The 18,476-nt window shown below is 35.3% G+C and overlaps 6 protein-coding genes across 9 annotated transcripts; all 6 read right to left on the bottom strand.

Moving 5' to 3' along the window:
* Positions 1 to 1,198: 1,198 nt before the first annotated feature.
* LOC112082220 (probable pectate lyase 16) lies at positions 1,199 to 2,730 on the bottom strand. The gene is made up of 4 exons (XM_024149671.1): positions 2,011 to 2,730; positions 1,798 to 1,901; positions 1,534 to 1,672; positions 1,199 to 1,417 (listed from the first exon to the last, which is right to left on the bottom strand). The coding sequence occupies exons 1-4, from the start codon at positions 2,728 to 2,730 to the stop codon at positions 1,199 to 1,201; spliced, it is 1,182 nt and encodes a 393-aa protein (XP_024005439.1).
* A 733-nt stretch (positions 2,731 to 3,463) lies between these two features.
* Positions 3,464 to 6,452, bottom strand: LOC18028620 (beta-glucosidase 3). Of its 2 annotated transcripts, none has more exons than XM_024149666.1 (13): positions 6,197 to 6,452; positions 6,047 to 6,110; positions 5,794 to 5,843; positions 5,588 to 5,663; positions 5,443 to 5,514; positions 5,278 to 5,365; positions 4,952 to 5,204; positions 4,739 to 4,854; positions 4,433 to 4,656; positions 4,294 to 4,319; positions 4,090 to 4,177; positions 3,918 to 4,014; positions 3,464 to 3,837 (listed from the first exon to the last, which is right to left on the bottom strand). In XM_024149666.1, exons 1-13 carry the CDS (start codon positions 6,332 to 6,334, stop codon positions 3,600 to 3,602), a joined length of 1,530 nt encoding a protein of 509 aa, XP_024005434.1. In that variant the 5' UTR covers positions 6,335 to 6,452; the 3' UTR covers positions 3,464 to 3,599. The 2 variants fall into 2 exon arrangements, with proteins under 2 accessions (XP_024005434.1, XP_024005436.1); XM_024149668.1 differs by having other exon boundaries at positions 6,047 to 6,103; positions 6,197 to 6,408.
* A 736-nt stretch (positions 6,453 to 7,188) lies between these two features.
* On the bottom strand, positions 7,189 to 7,835 carry LOC112082222 (putative defensin-like protein 234). The gene is made up of 2 exons (XM_024149674.1): positions 7,714 to 7,835; positions 7,189 to 7,502 (listed from the first exon to the last, which is right to left on the bottom strand). Exons 1-2 carry the CDS (start codon positions 7,778 to 7,780, stop codon positions 7,315 to 7,317), a joined length of 255 nt encoding a protein of 84 aa, XP_024005442.1. The 5' UTR covers positions 7,781 to 7,835; the 3' UTR covers positions 7,189 to 7,314.
* Positions 7,836 to 8,506: 671 nt separating this feature from the next.
* Positions 8,507 to 9,103, bottom strand: LOC18028619 (putative defensin-like protein 234). Its single transcript, XM_006413629.2, has 2 exons — positions 8,988 to 9,103; positions 8,507 to 8,796 (listed from the first exon to the last, which is right to left on the bottom strand). Exons 1-2 carry the CDS (start codon positions 9,052 to 9,054, stop codon positions 8,597 to 8,599), a joined length of 267 nt encoding a protein of 88 aa, XP_006413692.1. The 5' UTR covers positions 9,055 to 9,103; the 3' UTR covers positions 8,507 to 8,596.
* On the bottom strand, positions 8,672 to 11,716 carry LOC18028618 (alcohol dehydrogenase-like 5). 2 transcript variants are annotated; one of them, XM_006413628.2, is made up of 10 exons: positions 11,475 to 11,716; positions 11,336 to 11,382; positions 10,900 to 11,228; positions 10,678 to 10,760; positions 10,436 to 10,511; positions 10,186 to 10,250; positions 10,011 to 10,106; positions 9,730 to 9,891; positions 9,530 to 9,642; positions 8,672 to 8,796 (listed from the first exon to the last, which is right to left on the bottom strand). In XM_006413628.2, the coding sequence occupies exons 1-10, from the start codon at positions 11,670 to 11,672 to the stop codon at positions 8,790 to 8,792; spliced, it is 1,176 nt and encodes a 391-aa protein (XP_006413691.2). In that variant the 5' UTR covers positions 11,673 to 11,716; the 3' UTR covers positions 8,672 to 8,789. The 2 variants fall into 2 exon arrangements, with proteins under 2 accessions (XP_006413691.2, XP_024005438.1); XM_024149670.1 differs by lacking the exons at positions 8,672 to 8,796; positions 9,530 to 9,642 and having other exon boundaries at positions 9,763 to 9,891; positions 10,011 to 10,087.
* An 867-nt stretch (positions 11,717 to 12,583) lies between these two features.
* On the bottom strand, positions 12,584 to 16,799 carry LOC18028617 (calcium permeable stress-gated cation channel 1). Of its 2 annotated transcripts, none has more exons than XM_024149664.1 (10): positions 16,781 to 16,799; positions 15,666 to 16,015; positions 15,268 to 15,426; positions 15,030 to 15,165; positions 14,834 to 14,935; positions 14,576 to 14,695; positions 14,078 to 14,499; positions 13,417 to 13,987; positions 13,107 to 13,340; positions 12,584 to 12,989 (listed from the first exon to the last, which is right to left on the bottom strand). In XM_024149664.1, exons 2-10 carry the CDS (start codon positions 15,977 to 15,979, stop codon positions 12,732 to 12,734), a joined length of 2,316 nt encoding a protein of 771 aa, XP_024005432.1. In that variant the 5' UTR covers positions 15,980 to 16,015; positions 16,781 to 16,799; the 3' UTR covers positions 12,584 to 12,731. The 2 variants fall into 2 exon arrangements, with proteins under 2 accessions (XP_024005432.1, XP_006413690.1); XM_006413627.2 differs by lacking the exon at positions 16,781 to 16,799 and adding an exon at positions 16,508 to 16,616.
* Between the last annotated feature and the right edge of the window lie 1,677 nt (positions 16,800 to 18,476).

Here is an 18,476-nt window from a genome sequence, read left to right as displayed (position 1 = left end):
TAAAATATTATTTTCATTTGTTTTCACATCTACCTACCCAGCTAGTGGTTTGTAATTATATGTGTTAACTGTTAAATCACAAAATCACGATTTATAGAAACCTCGAAACCAAAAGAATTAAGTCGTCTAAACAAAAACATGGTGATTAATTAAAGCAGGCAATCAAAGATTAAGGGAACTGAGAAAATCATTCTGACCAATGTGTGAGTGTATATGTGAAAGAGAGAGAGAGAGAGATTAGTTCGGAGTTTTCTTTTTTTTTTCAAAATATAACATGATGTGTACGGTTTTCTGTAGTCAAAGGAAACATTACAAAGTTAATTACTAACACGGATTTTTAATAATGTTCATACGACCTCTAGTCTTATCTGCCCGACATCGGAGGTTCCAACTTCCAAGTCTTCTTTTGATGCTATACAATATTAGGAATTTTTTTGTAGTTAATTGATTGTCTCGCTATCTTAAAATAATGGCGTACGAACCTTTTTTTAGACGGAGAGCGTATGTAATAATTTTCTTTCTAACTTTTCAATATATAGATAATTTAGATGATAATTATTTGTTTGCATCTACATCTCTCTTTTTTTTTGTAGTGCATTGTATCGTGATATTATTTATCGATAAGTAAACCTTTTTATTTTTAGATAAATAATTTAAGGCTATTTTTCAAAATAAACTACAGACATATGTTGTGGTTATCGCAGGTTGAATTCGTATAAAGTTACAAACTAAAGAGAGAAAAAAAATTGATGGTTTTGTTACAAAAAAAAAACAAGTTCATGAGGCTAATAGTTTTTTGTCTACTTTTACCATTAAATGTGTGAATATAATTATTATAAGCCCTTATAATTTTTTTATAAACACTAAAAACTGATACAAGCAGAAAATGGAAAAGTGTAATATAGTATATCGCTCTACTAAACCCCTCCGTTATCTCCATGTGTGAACCTTAGTATGAGCCATGATTCTCTGCCTTCGGCCAATGCCATTTATCCTACTCGCTCTAGAAGAGTCTCATTGCAGTACATTATCAGATTTTGAATCATTAGAATAACAACCTAGCACATAATAATTTAATATGGATTCATTTAGTTTCTTTTATTTTGTCAAAATTTGTCGATTGTGTAAGAAAAAATCAGAATCCGGTATAACAAATTAAGGCAAATAATTAGTTAGATGGACTTTGTTTGGAGGGTTTCTAACAAGGGCGGTTGTGGTTGCAGTTTAGAGGGCCAGCGTCTGCGGTTAGAGAAGGAGCCATGTTTCCCGGAGCCACTAGGAATCGTTGAGAAGAACTATACGGCAGCACAATGCTGCCATAACCTGAAGGTACGAAGTAAGCTCCGTTCTTGAAAACGTCCTTTGAAGTTCTCCATCTCCAATTGTTCCACCCTCCTTTCACTTCTCTCTTTGTCACCTGTTTATTTAATTCATGTGCTCTTCGTTACTAATTTATATGGGTGTAACCGTATAAGTTTGCGTGAATTATATGTATATGTATAATCTTGGATTAGGAAGATAAAATGAAAATACCTCTTTGCTGTTAGATTTATCAGAAGCAATGAAATAGTTGCCTTCACTGAAAATGGTGGGATCTGCGCTACCACCAATTGCATACATGATCCATTTATCGTATCTATTGTTTGCCACATGAGCGTACCCTCGTCTTACCCTGCACCCACCACACTTTTTAATGTATTTATATATTTTTTATATCAGATATCCACACTTTTTATATTATTATATGTCTAATTCTGCATCATAACAAATTAATTAGAAGAAATTAAAAAATATTACCTTGGCATTCTCTCCACAAGTCCTGGTCCAAAGTGATTGAAGGCCACGGTAACTTTCATGTTCACATCTTTCACGAAATCATCTTTATGTCCAAGCAACATCACCTATACATAAAACAACCAATATCATACAAAATGTGATAGTAATTGCTCGAGACATTACTCATCTATATACATGATATCATAATGAATAGAATTTTGAAATGAAACTGACTTTCTTATGCTGAGTAAAATAGTTGTTGGAAATGGTGATTCCCGTAGAAGCATGGATCACATCGATCAGGCCGTCCGTACAACTCGCTAGGTAACAATGATCGATCCAAATATTCGACGAGCCTGAAACCGCAATCGCATCACCGTCCGATCCCTTACGGTGACCGACATGCGTCGTGCTACTCCTCACCATTCCGTACTTCCCCGGTTTACAATCGTGGATGCTGATCCCGTGCACAATTACATTCGTCACTCCTTGTATCGTAATGCATGGTCCGTATGCAATTTCCACTTTTGCCCCTCTTCCATCTATGGTCTTATAGCTATTGACCATGAGCTCATTTTCTAGGGTTATGACCATATCCTTAGCGAAAGTGATCCACAACGGCTTGTCTTGGATCACACCATATCGCAGAGAACCTGGTTGAGGGTTCGCTGCATTGTCGCTAGGGTTTGTGACAACATATATATTACCTTTCTTGCCACCCAAGGCAGATGAACCAAACCCAACTGCGCAATCTGCTAAGTTTTTTCGGTTGGCGGTCCAGTTAGATTTGAGCCGCCAACACGAGTCCACGGGATTCATAATGTTCTGAGGTTTCTCCGGTAGATAGTTGGCCACGGACGGGTTATACCCGTAATAACCGTTGGTAACGGCACGAACCAAGGACTGACATAAGAGTAGTGCTACGAAAAGAGACAAAACAGAGAAATGAGTCATGGTCTGGTACGGGGATAGGGTTTGAGAAGGGAGATAAAGAATGGAGAAAAGATGAGTAAGTACTTAAGGGAGTGTTAGATGAGAGATTGTGTCGGAAAGATTAGAAGGTGTGATAAACACGATCTTGTCCTAATAGTGGCCTAAAGATCAAAGTTGAACTGGTGAGATTTTGGTGTTGTTGCACAAGATCACATGCATGTACGTGCTTCCCCACGAACATGTCCCTAGCCGACTTGCTTGGATGGGAAAATCCAGTGTCTTAGTTATATTTTGTTTAATTAATTAGATTACATTCACTAGTATGGTGTTAATTTGGTGAGGTGGCTTGTATGAACCAATCGAATACTATTTTGGTCAATGGAATCAATATAGAAAATTATTAATTTGATTAAATTAAGATAGTTTTCATTTAAGTGCAGCTAGCTTCCTTTCAATTATATTATTTTTTCTAATGTTATACATCACACAATGATTCAATTTTTTTGATAATCTTAATATTAGTTTTAGATTTATAATATCTTTCATAATTGCTATAACATATCAATTTCTTTTGCATGACGAAGCAACTCCCATATCAATACAAGGAATGAAAATGTCTGCATATTTCGGTTTTGAACATACCCCATTCAGAGGGGAGCAGAGAATCGAAGACAGAATCAAGATGAAAATAGCCCACTATTACATTGGCTCAATGAAAGCGTGCTGTTTTAAGTTTTCAATTCGGATGATGGACTTTCAAAACGGCAAGTAGTCTAAATCCATTAACACAGAAAAGCGTGATGTTTACCCCTAGAACATGATATTTCGTTCAGTACAAACTCTCATAACCGAACCAGAGTCATCAGGAAATAAAAATGCAAGCATTACTACTAAGAAGCTGAAGAAAAGAAGTCGCTCTGCAATTTTGTGATGCCTTGGGAAGCAAGAAAAGTGGTGTTGCCCTTGAGAAAAGCAGAGTACCAATGAGCAGAGGCCTTTGGAGATCTCTTGAGATGAGGATCGCTAAAATTCACAGAGTACAATCCAAAACTAAACTCGTATCCTCTCAGTAACTCGTATAAATCCATAAATGACCATACGAAATAGCCTCTCGTGTTTGATCCATTCCTACACGTATAAATGACTTTTGTTTTTCTCTATTATACAATGACAAGAGAAGAGAAGGTGCAATAATAAACTTTACCTACCTAACGGATTTTAGCACCGCACCAATGTAAGCATGTAAGTACTCAATTCTTGGAGTGTCCTTCTTTTGCAGCTGCAAATCTTGTTTCATCGGTCTACCTATAGTTGGCAAGAATCGAGCAGATTAAGACTAAAACAAGAGAAATATCAGAAAAGTAAAAGAGAAAGAGATACCATTCTCAAGAATGTAGACAGGAGGATTGCCATAACTCTGCTTTATATACTCCAAGACACTTTCCATAGCCCATGGAGCAACAGCATACTTGTCCAAACAAAAAAATAAAAATAAAAATAAAAAACTGAGAAAAAGATGGATTGGGAACACTTAACTGTATAAGGAATATTTGGAGTTTTGCATCTGAGTTTTGAAATTCTTACCTCGAAAGCCGTAAAATTCCCAAGGACTGTCCCTCGAAGCAGTAACACGAAGAAGAGATGATTAGCAAAAACAAAAATATCGAGATAAACGAACAAAGAGTTTGTTTTCATATTCAAAAAGAGGAGTATTGATTCCGACAAGTCACAGATACGCCCATGTCTGAGAAGAAATCCGGGTTCCCTGAAAGAGAAGGTTTGAATTTGATGTTTGTGACGTACGCCGCAAGATAGTGAATGATTCCTATGAAGTCAGATGAGCCTTTAACTTGTTCTGACTCTCCCTCTGAGAAAACTGGTAGTCTTGAACCAACGGTTCTTTTCATTTCATCCGGATAGTCTCCAAATATAAGAGGCTCAAGCATCCTGAATATTAAAGTGCAGCTTAAAACCTAGACTATGTTGCCCAATTTGAAATATCTTTTGAAACCGTTTGTGCATGACTCACCAGCCGAGGAAGAAATCTTTGGCTCTAAGAATTGCATTGATATCATCTTTGGAGCTTGTAGAAGGAGTAAACCCTATTGTAAATAAGCTAAAGCCTACAGAACCTCTTTGCCTTTCCTGCACATTATATATAATATGTTGCTCCTCTGTCATTAGCTCACACATTCAAGAGAGTATTATATGTGTGATATACATATATGTATATACATGAGACCTTGTACTTTTGCTTATATAGTCTTGAAACAGAGGCGTGCGCAAGCAGCAAGTTATGGCCTACGATATATGGTTCAGTCGAAGAGTTCCCTGACGAGCAGTTTCTGCCCGGTGAGGAGCAACGACCAGGCGGTGTAGTCCCATCGTTATAACCTCCAATAGTGAATACATTAGCCTCGTTGATCGTGGTCCAAAATTTGACGCGAGAACCAAACTCTCTGAAGCAAACATCTGCATAAGCAGTAAAGTCTTCGCTGCAATGGCCAGATAACATCAACTTCTTGATTTTCACCACAAAATATTAAAAACCGTATATTGTTAGCCTACATGATTCTGCGGTTGATCCATCCTCCATAGTCATCCTCTATGTACTGAGGATGGTCGTAGTGGTACAGTGTAACATGTGGTTCGATTCCTGCGCTAAATTTAGTTAGTAGGAACTAAAAGCATATCAAGAATTGGTTAGTGGACATGAGAAAGGGTCTCTCTCACCATGGCTTACAAGTTCTTGGATGAAGTTATTGTAGAACTGAAGACCCTTTGGGTTAACAAGACCTCTTCCATCTAAACGAGATAAACTTCACTGCTTCAAGTTAAGAAAAAAAAAACTACATCACGAGGGTTTTAGAATACTTACCCGGTATAAGCCTAGACCAAGAGATGGAGAATCTGAACGCATCTAAGCCAGTTTCCACCATCAGCTGCACATCTTCCTGCACAAGAAAAAAAGGAAACATCTTAATTTGATGTTGATAACAAAGCCAGTAATCTAAGATTATGAAAGGTTAAGTCTTTAAGAGTTTAGTTGGTGCGACTGATAAGATCCATAGAAAGAGAAAGAACCTTGTACTTGTGATACCCATCACAAGCTATGTCTCCATTTTCCAAGTTACCTGCCAAGTCAAAACCTTCTTAGAATCCAAAACAGAGAACGACTTGAGTTTCCAAAAATTGGTGTTTTAAGAGTGAAGAAAACTCGTTAAACACTAATTTGACGAATACAAAAATTCCAAATTGAGGTTAAGAGTATATCATGGTTCAACTAAAATCCAAACATCAAAAGAAGAAAATAAAGAAATGAAAAAAAAAAGCTTACGAGGGTGAAGGAAAGTGTCCCAGATGCTAGGCTTTTTCCCATCTTCACTAACAGCTCCTTCCCACTTTCAGAAACCATTTCAAGTAATTATTTTTGAGATCAGTCGAAGAAAAACAAAATCGGAGGAAAACTGAGAATCGAAGTCGGAACCTGATAAGCAGAAGTTGCGGATCCGAAAGCGAAGCCCTCGGGGAAATCGTTCCGGCTGAAAAGATTGACATCGCAGCTGCATCTTCCAGACAAAGCGAGAACCAGAAAAATGGTGATCAGAGACAAACTTCGTTCCATTTCTCTATTTCTGTCTCTATACGCACCATGATTTTGGTGTCAAAGAACACTAGTCTCGCGAGAGAAGTTTACGAAGAATCAAACACTTGTTGTCTGTATCAATATTCAGCGTGGATTCAAAAGCAAAGCGACACTGACAAGTGTGTTGAAATGAATCCAAGAATAATCCAGTGTGAGAGGGAGTACGGTGAGTTGAAATGACCCGATAAAACAAAGAAGGATTAAGGAAAGCGTGTCGTTTATGCAATAATGGGCCTTTTAAAAGCGGCATGCAGTCTAAACTCAGTAGAATAGAAAAATGTGATGGTTTTCCGGTAGAACATGAGATTTTATTATTTCTCATAAACAGAATATTATTTCATCAAAAAAATAAAAAGATAGTAATTCATCAGAAAATATAAATAAATGCTAAACATTATAAGGAGGAAGAAGAGAAATTTGTATTCTATTGCTTGATACTTGAGAACCAAGAAGACGTTATTGCCCTTGAGAAATGTAGGATACCAATGAGCAGAGAGTTTGGGAGATCATCTCTTACGATGAAAATTGCGGAAATTTTACATAGTGCATTTCTAAACTAGACTTGTATTCATTCACTAACTCTACAAATCCATCAATGACAAAGAAGCCTCTCGTGTCTAATCCATTTCTATTCATACGGATATATAATGGATCTAATAAAAAGTGGGATCCTGTACGATTTGAAAGAGCGAAATAGTTATTATCTTAAAATAATTTGTTAACATTCCACATCAAAATATCATTGGATTTTGAATTGGAGGTTTATGAATGCTCACCGAGAACTTCTTACTTCCATTCGAAAAAAAAAAGTAAATAAGAAAAGAAAAACTCGAAAAAATGATATTTTCGTAATTTTATTCTCTTTATCATTCGATAGGGTCGAGATTCTACATCGAAAGTATTAAAGTTACTTCTACAGTTTATTCCATATAAATCTAGTTGTATGGATGTTATAAAACTTAGCAAGGAAAAATACATCGGCATAAATGTTCATCCACAATGTCATCACACTCGCAACTAATAGGCCTGTCACCTCCTTGTTTAACAAAACTGTCAATGCAAGTCTTGTTTCCATCGCTTCCGCAACCTCCACCGCCGAATATCTGTTTCCGTGGGCATTGGTTCATCGGGCTTACCCCCTCCACTTCTGACATCATAATTACGTCAGTTATATGAATTAGTATTACATTGTGAAAATAAAACGAAAATCAATATATCTTAACAATTAGGTACTTTAAAACCAGCGGCCTAAGAAACATACAATTTTTACTGCAACATTCATTTAATTTTTGTTGGCAAGAAATCTTTCTTGATTCGATTCATAAATTTGACATATGAAAAGAGAGTAAAATCCTTACCTTGGAGATGACTTAAAAGGAGGAACGTGAAAACATAAGAAACCAAAAACAAAGATGCAGATTTCATTATTATTTTTGAATAGAAGTTAACTTTTTTCTTTTGTATATTGATCTTGGCTTTGAAATGATGATATGTAAGAGCCTAAGAGGTCTATATGTATATATATATATATATATATAATACATATTCAACGAAAGTATTTGGTAAACTACTTAAGAAAACAATATGGAAAGTAAATATTCAAACAAAGACCAAATTCAATTCAATTGTATAACATTCCTACTTTAACGGGAACAATTAATGGGCATCTCTAGAAAATAAAAATATACCACTACATTAAGATTAGGGTTAAAAATGTATATCAACATGTAAAATTAATGTATTATATAGCTAAAAGAGTAAAATTATCTAACTGTAGTTGAAGATCAGGATCAAATTATGGTTCATTTTTTATGCGATTCTGCCAGAGCGAGAGGGAGAGATTTCTCCTTTGACAAAGAGTTTTGATTATTCCAAATAGATTATTAGAGAAGTTTTAAGCTTTTAGAAAAATCCTCCTCAACCAGATATCGAAACATAATTCCCCTATCTAAACAACATATATGATATAATAATATATGGTCCTTTTTAAGCTGATCTGCCGAGATCTCCTTACTCCGCCATGAATAATGATAAAGAAACGTTGTTGTACAAATGCTGTGGCTGGAAAGCTGTGCAGAGTCTTAAGGAAACGAGGTTTTAAGGTTTATTAAGTTTTGCAACTCTTTTTTTTTTATTACGTTTTCTCCGACGTCCAGAAAAAATTAATATACACACCGCATAGAACTAGTTTCTTCCATGTTAATTCTCTAGTAGCTATTATTGTACATTTTGTTTCTAGACCTATAACAAAGCTAGCAAGGATATACATCGGCATAACTGTTCGTCGCAAGTATCACACTCGCAACTAGAAGGCCTATTGGCATCACCTCCTTTCTTAACGAAGTCGTTTATGCAAGTGTTGTTTCCGTCCTGGCTGCATCCCCCGATAAATATATCCTTCCGGCCGCAAAGTTCCATTGGAGTCAGTCCACCTTCAACTTCTATTGTTTTATTATATCAACCACAGAAAATGTCACGTTTTAATTAAACAAAATATATATGGTTATTGATATGCAACAAAATTAAAATTAGTAGATGGTCTACACCTTTTTTTCCATGGAAACAACGTATTTAGCAATAGGCAAAAATAAGATTTCTCATAACAAAACAAAACAAAAAGTCTATGCGTTACCTTTGACATGGTTCAAAATGAAAGACATGAGAATACAAGAAAACAAAAAAAGAGTAGCTGATCTCATGATTCTTATTGTCTTAGTGTTGTATCTGTCACGTTTGTGCCAAGTAATTTTTTTGTTAGTATTGGTTGTGATGATACAGGTTGTATGTGTCTGTATATATATACACATATTTCAACGTATTATACATATGTTTTTGGTAAACATAAATCGACTTACATATTTGGAAGAAAAAGTATGCAATCATTTAAAATACAAATCTAAAAACAATTAATGGGTATCTTTAACTAGTTTTTGGAAGGTTATCTTAGTTTATCTTAGATTATTGGCCAAAAATATATAAGAATTAATACCGCTGGTGATGGATTATTATTTTCAAATGATATGAGATTTTTGCCTTATTTTCATCACACAATGAATAATGATATTCAGAATTTTAAATACACAAACTGGTCATCATGTTTAACATTAGATAAAAGGATCATCCCAAAAGTATAAGAGATTAATAATAAGAGATTAATAATAAATTATATATTACTTATCCATCCATAGAATGCAGCGGAGAGACTTTCCTTGCTCTAATAAATCGAAAGCCTTGTTGATTTCCTCAAAATTCAATTCATGTGTGATAAAACTGTCCAGATTAAGCTCCTAAAATTGTAAGAAAACATTTAAGTTGGAAGTAATACAAAAATCGTAAGCAAATAAATAGATTAATATATATAGATACATATATACCTTTTTTAAGTAACGATTAACGAGAATCGGAATATCCAGTTTCGGTTTCAGACCACCAAACAAGCTTCCACAAACATGTTTGCCTCTGAAAAGATCAAAACTATCCAAATTGGTTGGCTCTAGATGCTTATCTATCCCCAAAACTATCGTCTTTCCTGTACCCTGTTTTATTTTTTTGTTTAATTTTATTGTTAAAGACGTAGTAAATCAATTTTGCTTAAGCATTGAGATGATATTGAACTGGCTAAGAAACTGCATGAACCAGTCAAATATTAGCGTACCGTGCGGGTGCTAGTGAAAGCCTCGCTCAATACAGAAGTTAAACCAATGCATTCAAAACTGTAGTCAACTCCTCCTCCTGTTATTTCCTTAATCACCTTTTTTCATGATTACCCAACAAATAAAATATTTTTCTTCTTAAAACTTATATATAAAATGGTGTAAAATATAACATACCTCGCTAATTTTTTGTTCTCCACAAAAGGTAGGATTGACGAAATCCGTAAAGCCAAATTTCTTACCTATTCAATGTAGATAATTTATAAGTTTATAGATTTAAGCCAATTTTTCGTATTATAATAATTAATTTTAGATATGAAATCTTTTGTTTAAGTGGTGCCAAGAAAATAATGACATTTTAAATCAAAAGAAAAAACCTTTAATTGTTGAGAAAAAAACATTTCATTGAAATATAAAATGACTTTACCTAGCTCGAATTTTTTAGGATTGAGATCAACACCGATGATCTTTGCGGCCCCACGCAGCCTGGCTCCTTCTCCAACCTAATACCAAATCATCTCAATTATTATTAGCAAATAACTAATACATATAAAATAAATTAAATCGAGGGACAACAAATACTGTGGAAATAATTTTGCTAAAGCTACTTTTTTGTTTTTTCTTTATAGAAGAAAAAGTTTCTATACTTGAAAAAAGAAAAAAGTATACCGCAAGTCCAACAGCACCAAGGCCAAAAACGGCAATGGTGGAGCCTTCTTCCACATCGGCCACCTTCCAAGCTGCTCCAACTCCTGATCCACGTTATTCACGGGTGTCAATTTAGTCATCGGGCTGGTAATTAAAACTATACTCTTTAGACGTTAAAATATTATGACCAAAAAGTCCAAATTCCCACAGTTTATCAAAAAAAAAGAAAAGAACATAAGAAACCTGTGGAGACACCGCAGCTTAGCAAAATCGCTTTATCAACGGGAATTTCAGGACAGATTTTGACGAGATGTGCCATATCAACGACGGTGTATTCAGAAAAACTGGACACAAAGAGGAAATGGTGAATATCATCTCCTGAAGAGTCCTTGAATCTTGAAGCCATTCCGTATCGTCGCGTGTTTGACAAGAAATCTTCAGCAAATCTTGTGCACCAGTTGGTCTTTGAGGATTTGCAATCTCTACATTCTTCACAGTGAGGGTGAAACACTGGCAATACAACGTCGCCTTGTTTGAATCCGTCCACGTGTTCACCAATGCTCTCGACCACACTGGATTAATTACGACAAAAAGATCAAGTAATAATTAATCAGGCAGATTCTTGAAACAAGAGTAAAAATTTCAACTTTTAAAACAAGGATATATGAAGAAGATTCACCCGACTGCTTCGTGTCCTAGAATTCTAGGAAACCTTACGAGTGGTCCCTGGAAAATTCAAAAGGTTAGTGAAAAAAAAAATCAAGTTTAGTATAGACATATTTTTTTTTTTCGGTAAAAGAAATATATGTAAATCTTACAGTGTCTAATTTCGAGAAAGAAAGATCGGTGTGACATAGAGATGTGCATAGGATCTTAATTCTAACTTCGTAGGCTTGAGGTGGATCAACGTGGATCTCTTCGATCACTAATGCTTCTCCTGCTTTTCTACATATTGCTGCTTTGCATCGAATTGGCTTTCCCTCGTGGCGGAAGAATGATGGTGATATCTTATCCATGGATGTGAGAGATAGAGAGAGAGAAAGAGAGAGAGAGAGTCACTTGTTCGTCCTACCTTTTCTTTCTCAATATCTTTCTCAGTCTCTCTATTCAAAACGATCGTATATCGAGTTTTTTTATAAAAAAATTATCAATACCTTATTTTTTATATAAATCAATTAGTTAGACTGTCAGAATAGGGAGTGTAGTTCACGTACGACTCTATAAATTTTATTTTGTCTTTTAGGGAATGTTATTCAATATGGTTTTTAATCAAATTTAAATCCAGCCATGATTCATTATTATCCAATTATTCTAGTGTTATTAGTTCTTGTATTTAAGAAATTTTATTAAAAATGCTAGTGTTTTTGATTCTTGTATTTAAAACCTTTCTATCAATAGAATTTAAAATCTATTGTTACTTAAGAATCATAAGGATTTGACAAAAAAAGAGAGTTTGAAATCTATTGTTATTCAGTTAAAGTTTTGAATAAATTAACTAAAGTCTTATTCTATTATTATTATTTTTTGGGTCAGAAAAGTCTTATTCTATTATTATTTTTTTGGGTCAAAAAGTCTTATTCTATGTAGGGTTATGTATATATTAAGAGTAGTGCCTAACACTTTTAAAGCCGTAAGAACCACTAATATATAGTGTTGTATTAAACTGTTATATTATACGAATATACAATTATACAAAACGTAACAAAAAAAATCTGTGAAATAAATATAGCTTGTATATGACATATTTTCTCAAATTGTAAAATAAGCGTAAATGAAAACGATGAGAGACAAAATTAATAAGAAAGAATGAACGTGTAGATAAATACAAGATAGAGAAAAATATGGACGTAATAGCTAATTATTGACCGCTTTAAGTCGTGATAATAAAAAAAAAAAGTTGTAAGATATTAGTGGTGAATCGATGATCAAACTTGAATAGAAACTTAATATAGACCGTACGTACATAACAACAATATATTTTCTAGTTTGATTTCTAAATTTTACATACAAATTGAGTGACTTAGTCGAATGCTTCTTTACAATGTAAAACATCCTTCGTTTTGAAAAACGTTTCTCTAGACTTCTTTACCACTGAAGGGCAAAGACGGCGAAGATTCTCCGCTGATTCTGCTAGGAGCCGGAGTATTCCTCCGCGACTGACGTTTGGTGGGGACAATGATGGCTTCGTCCTCAAACTTCCCGAGCTTATCATCAATGTCATCATCGTCTTCGTCACCTCTGAAAACAGGATGCACGTAAGCACTCTGCAAGTAGCCTTTGAGGTTCAGGTTAGGCTCTCTCGCACTTTCCAATGTATCTTTCATCATAGCTTCCTGTCAAAAGAAACAAACCCACAAGGAAACGAAACACAAGAATGATTCATATTTGGTATATATGGTTGGGGAATATAAAAAGTAAAGGAAAAGGTTGTGTTAGAAGAAACAAGAAACCTGTAAAGGATATCTGATGAAGGCTGGCTCATAACGACCTTTGCAGAAGCGGTGGAAACCGATAGTAAGCACAGGCAAAGCAATGAGAAACGGTGCAGCTAATGCAGCATGTTTTGTTCCCAACAAACCCATGAGAAGCAACTGTGAGATTATCAAAGCCGTTATGACTCGTCCATGAACGTCTGGCCAAAACGCTGCAGCACTCTCGTATTCTTGATTGTATACATTTATGATCTGACAGAAACAGAAAAAGATGTTTCAAGAATCTGCTTTGAAACTGATTCGAACCACTTGAGGAAAGGAAACTTACTTGATGACGATACACAATGTAAGCAAGGGCAAAGAAGACCAAGATAAAAGGAAGAAGCATTGGTGTCACAGGAGCGTAGACAAGACCGAGAAGGAAGTAGAGCTGTATCCGAGGCTCCCCTGTGTTGAAACCAATGCTTCCAGGGTCCATTGCTTCTTCTCTGTCTTTCTCAGTCTTAACCAAGAAGGCGTTTTTGAGATGGAACATAATCAGAGGTTTCAGCATCAGAATCTCTCCTGCTACTCCTGCCCAACCGTCAACCATTATGTAAGTGATGAAGAAAGTTGCTTTCATCGGTATCGCCACGCCAATGGTCTTGGGGATTTGGTTTGGGGATTGATTGAGGAAAGCGCTAAGCTGTTCGAACGCAGCTCCAGTGACAACGCTTGCAAGAAAGACATTCACAAAGTTGAAGATGTAATATCTAAATGCTGATCGTCTCTCCAAGGATGAGATCGATGTGAAGCCTTCGAATTTGGACATGATCATTAGAATGGATGGCAGAAAGATGAGGAAAAGCTTCAGTGCAATACCAGGTAGAAAACCTTGTATCAGTGATTTCATGAAATCACTACAATAAAATGAAAACCAGTCAGTCCAATGCTACTTAATGTTTCATCAGTTTATTCTATGTCAAGAATGTGAAGAAGAAGAAACTCACTTCTCGACAATAACTTTCAAGAACGGTGCAGCTTTCACAATCCCTTCGATGGTAGCAAGAGATTGTACAAACGCGATGGGAATGATGAAGAAGAAGGTTAGGAAGAAGAAGGCAACATGCATGATCAACCTCCTTACTGTAAGAGAAACGTATGGAATAGCAAGATTTGGCCAATACACATCACGTGGTTCTGGAGCCCATTCGGTTAGCCATTGGGTCGGGTTCCGGGTCTGTTGGGTCTGAGCACAGACAGCAGCAGCCCATCGAGTTTTAAAGGAGACAAAAGATGCTGGCATAATGGACTTGGGATCATTCACCACTTCCTCCCTTTCTATGGCAATCTCTTTTGATACTTTGTCAATTTCAGCAGTGTAATGTTCGATTGCATCAACTCTTTGTCCCCAAAGTCCAAGGAAGCCAAGCTATTTGATGAAAAAGTGTCAACTTAACAGAACAGAAACAAAAAGAAGAGTAAGGTTGAGATTTATTTTCAAGTACCTTCACCATAATTCTCTGAGAGTTATTTCTAGCGTATTTGAGCTGGTAATAATCAAGCCAATTCTGCAGCTTTTTCTTCTTTTGTACCAAATCGGCGAGCTTGTTTGCATTGCATACAACCTACATATTGGTTTCAGACAAAAGTAAGAATCTACTAATAGTCTGATAGTCTCATAAAGCTCGTATTTTTCATACATCTGAAGAAGATCATAACTCACAGAATAGCTGATTCAAATTTCAAGCTTCTAAGAAATTTACCTGATTTGTCAGGTAGTGATCAGGATGATTGACCAGGAAAAAATGCTCAACCAGTTCACTAACAGATTCATCTGCATCCGGAGGTACATTTCTTACAAGAACCTATCACATATCTCAACATATTAGATCGCTGGTCACGACTTTACACTTAGTACAGTGTTTAAAGAATAAACCATGGGAAAGAAAGGAGTCTTACAGTGAACTGGTCAGGTCGACGAGCTTCTGAAGCAACATACTGGAGCCTCATGTCAGCAATTGTCTCATATTCTTTCAGCAACACATAACAAGTCCAGATGGTAAAGGCATATGCCATTACTATATGACTCCAAAATCTGGAAAACCAACAAAAAAAAGTCAAGACATTGTAAGCTCAAAACTTTACATTTTTGACAGATGGAAACATAAAACACTCGAGATGGTAAGGTCTAACGCACCTCATCGAATACTCTGGGATATTCGAAACAGATAGTTTGTCAATATCGCTCGAAGTTACATTCCTTAGCTGCCTAGCCAACTCCAATGTGTTGTTTGTCCAGTTGACTGGCACAAGAACTGCCCAAGCAAGCACTGCTATTGGAGTAAAGATCTTAAGCCTGCACATATAATGTAAACAATAGAGATATGTATAAAATCATTAATGAGAGAAAAAAAAGTGGTCCTGAGCCTTGGCTAAACTTATATTTACTCTACCTAGAGCCAAAAATAGCATATAACATATCTCTTCTGCTTCTTTAGATCAATTGGGTTTGACTAAATAAGAAAACAACCCTTAGTTTCTAATTTTTCAGTCCAATCAACCAAAACAAAAAACTTGCAAAGTTCGAAACTTTACCCCAGCCAGTAAATCCGGAGATACACAACTGAATCCAAACCGGCATGATTGATCAGCTCAGGCTCGGGCATCTTTAGAGCCTCTGGCATCCAGTTCAAAAACTTCATGTAAGACCTGAAGTCAAGGTTCACAAAGCGCTGAACAAAGGCGCCACCACGCGCAGGGCTGCTTCTTAACCCCTTGAGGTACCATTTTGAGAAGTAAACTCTGTCGTTAAACGGCTGGAGCCTCAAAATCGCAAAGATTATGAAGAAAATGAAGGCACTTAGGATGTTTATCCCAGCTGATACACCAATATCCTGTAGTGTAGCCATTTATTATATTGTTGCTCCCTTAACTAACAATTCAACCTGTAAAATGCAAAGAAGCAGGAAACTTGTTAACCCCAAGCTAAAAATTTAAGCTTCCTGATTATGAAACATTCCAAAGAAGCATTCTTTTTTAACATGAAATCAAGTCAAGAATCACATAAGCAAAGTTTAAGCATTTTCTAAACTCTATAATCAAATCAAAATTTCTATCAAACCAAAATCTTGTGGAAAACTTCATAAATCTGAATCAAAGAAGACTAAATTTGCAAGTGCCAATTATACTGAGCAAGAAAAACCCAGAAAGGCTAAACTTTTGGAACAAACTTCACAACACCAAATTCCATAAGAGTTCGAATCTTTTTACAGAAACATAAAGGACCGTGAAACAACTCAGAGCATAAAAAAAAAGTTAGCTTTTTGTCAGCTATCCCCAAATTTACTCCACAGAAACAATGAGATCCAGAGACTTTAATTTTATTAAAAAAAAAAAAAAGAGAAATCAGTCAGAAATTAAAGGAAACAGAGAGAAACCCTAGAGAAGAGGAGTGGAATAAGCCAGTGTTTGGATCACTTCGAGATTCATCCAAAGCTAAGAACTTTATTTTTTTTTCTCTACCCTCCCTGAGTGAACTACCAACACGCAAACAAATATAGAGGTAAATAATAAACCAAAGAAAATTATTTTAATGGATATTATTAATTTATATATAAAACCGTTTAAGATAATGTTGGTATGGAAACTGATAAGAAAAGCAGTTACGGAGGGTTAAAATTAAGGGAGTGGGAAATTGAAAGAGATCGTACAGTCGCGAGGAGAAGAAGAAGATGAAGAAGACGCCCAGAGGTTTTTGTTTATTTACGCTCATTGGCTTGCCAAAAAGTATTCCTATTTATATTTATTTATTTCATCGTATTTTCAAATATATTATTTTTAGTGCCGTTGGATTATTTGTAAAAGGCTATGTTCGTTCACCTAAAAGTCTAAAACAAATTATGTGCCGGCCGATTAAACAATTTCAAAAGAATAAATTTAATAATTCCGAATCTTCTTTTGTTTTAGATTAAATCAATTGTGATCTTGACGCTAATAGACATCACTTTGTTTGTATTTGTTTATTAGTCGGGCTGCTACTAATTGTAGTAAGTGGTTTTCCTTATTTAATGATCAAATGAAAGAATGCATTTGATGTTCCTTTTTACTTTGGTTTTCTTTTTGTGTTTCTTTTTTAGTGAAGAGGTTCTGAGCCTTAAAATTGTTTTATATTTTTGCGTTTTGCTGAAGTTGATGTTAGTAAATTATTTTAGTGAGAATTTATTGGGTGTTTGCTAATAGCTACTATTAATATAGGTTAATATAGTAGGAGTTACTAACGGTTAGTTAGACATAGACTTTGTAACGGGCAGAAAAATGTTGCAATGTTCGGACCACGCGCAGACTAAGCGACCGTGGTGCACGGACCATCATTTATAGAGACTGTATAGTGCAAGATTTGGTAAGACATGCGCTTAACGTGGGGACATACAAATTTGTAAGTAGCGCACGCGCGGAGCGTGTGAGTGTGGTGATTAAAACACATGAGTATTATTATTTTGGCTTAAAGTGAAAGCTTTGTGCTAAAAATCATGCAAGATGATGATGTGTTCTTTCATAGTCCACTGAATTAGAAAATGGAGTCAAAATATAAAAGAGAATTAGAGTTGGTTGAATAATTGAACTTTGGAATTACATTTTAGCTAGCACCTTTACCTTATGCGATTCATTTTCATTAGAATCATTGGCATAGTGGCCAACGACCACATAATACATTTTCATGGATTTTTTGGATTCGAATATGGAGCCCATTATTGCTGATATATATAAAAAATAGACTAATTGATTCGGTAGTCGGTACAACACAAAAAAGGTGATATCAAAACTCAGATTCTGAGTATTACAACCAAACATACACTACGAGAATCAATGTTCGATATTTGTTAAATTACGCTGAAAAAAAAAATATCATTTGTCGGATTCTTTGAAGCTTTAATCAGAAATTGGTTTGAGAGAAAAAATGTCCACGCCGCTTCGATTTTTTCCGGATATGATAAATGCAAGGAATGAGAAAGAAGTTCAAGAGAAGGTATATTGTGACCGAACAATAGAATTATAGGCCGAATTCCAAATAAGGCCCTATCCAAATAGCCCGAAACTTTACGGAGCCTAGTGTTAGTTGGTCGAGGTTTTTTTCTTTTAGTAAACACTTTTTTTTTTGGAACATAGTAAACACTAGTGCTTGTGCTGTTTTCTTCATTGATTTCTATCGTCTCATTTTCGTTTCCTCGACAATGACTTTGGCTCCGTCTTTGATGTTGTCAGTCTTGTGACTTATAAAACTTTATCACATTCATTTCTATAAGGTTCATAATGAAAAAACCCACGATTATATATTTTTATTGTAAAACTGTTTTTTTTTCTTTCAAAATTCAAGTTATTTATAAAATTTGGTAATGAAAACAAACA

This window comes from Eutrema salsugineum, unplaced genomic scaffold (assembly GCF_000478725.1).
Source record: "Eutrema salsugineum unplaced genomic scaffold, Eutsalg1_0 scaffold_1, whole genome shotgun sequence".
Lineage (NCBI taxonomy): Eukaryota > Viridiplantae > Streptophyta > Magnoliopsida > Brassicales > Brassicaceae > Eutrema > Eutrema salsugineum.
The sequence above is the reverse complement of the archived record's forward strand: the minus strand, read 5'-3'. Positions and strand labels throughout refer to the sequence as shown.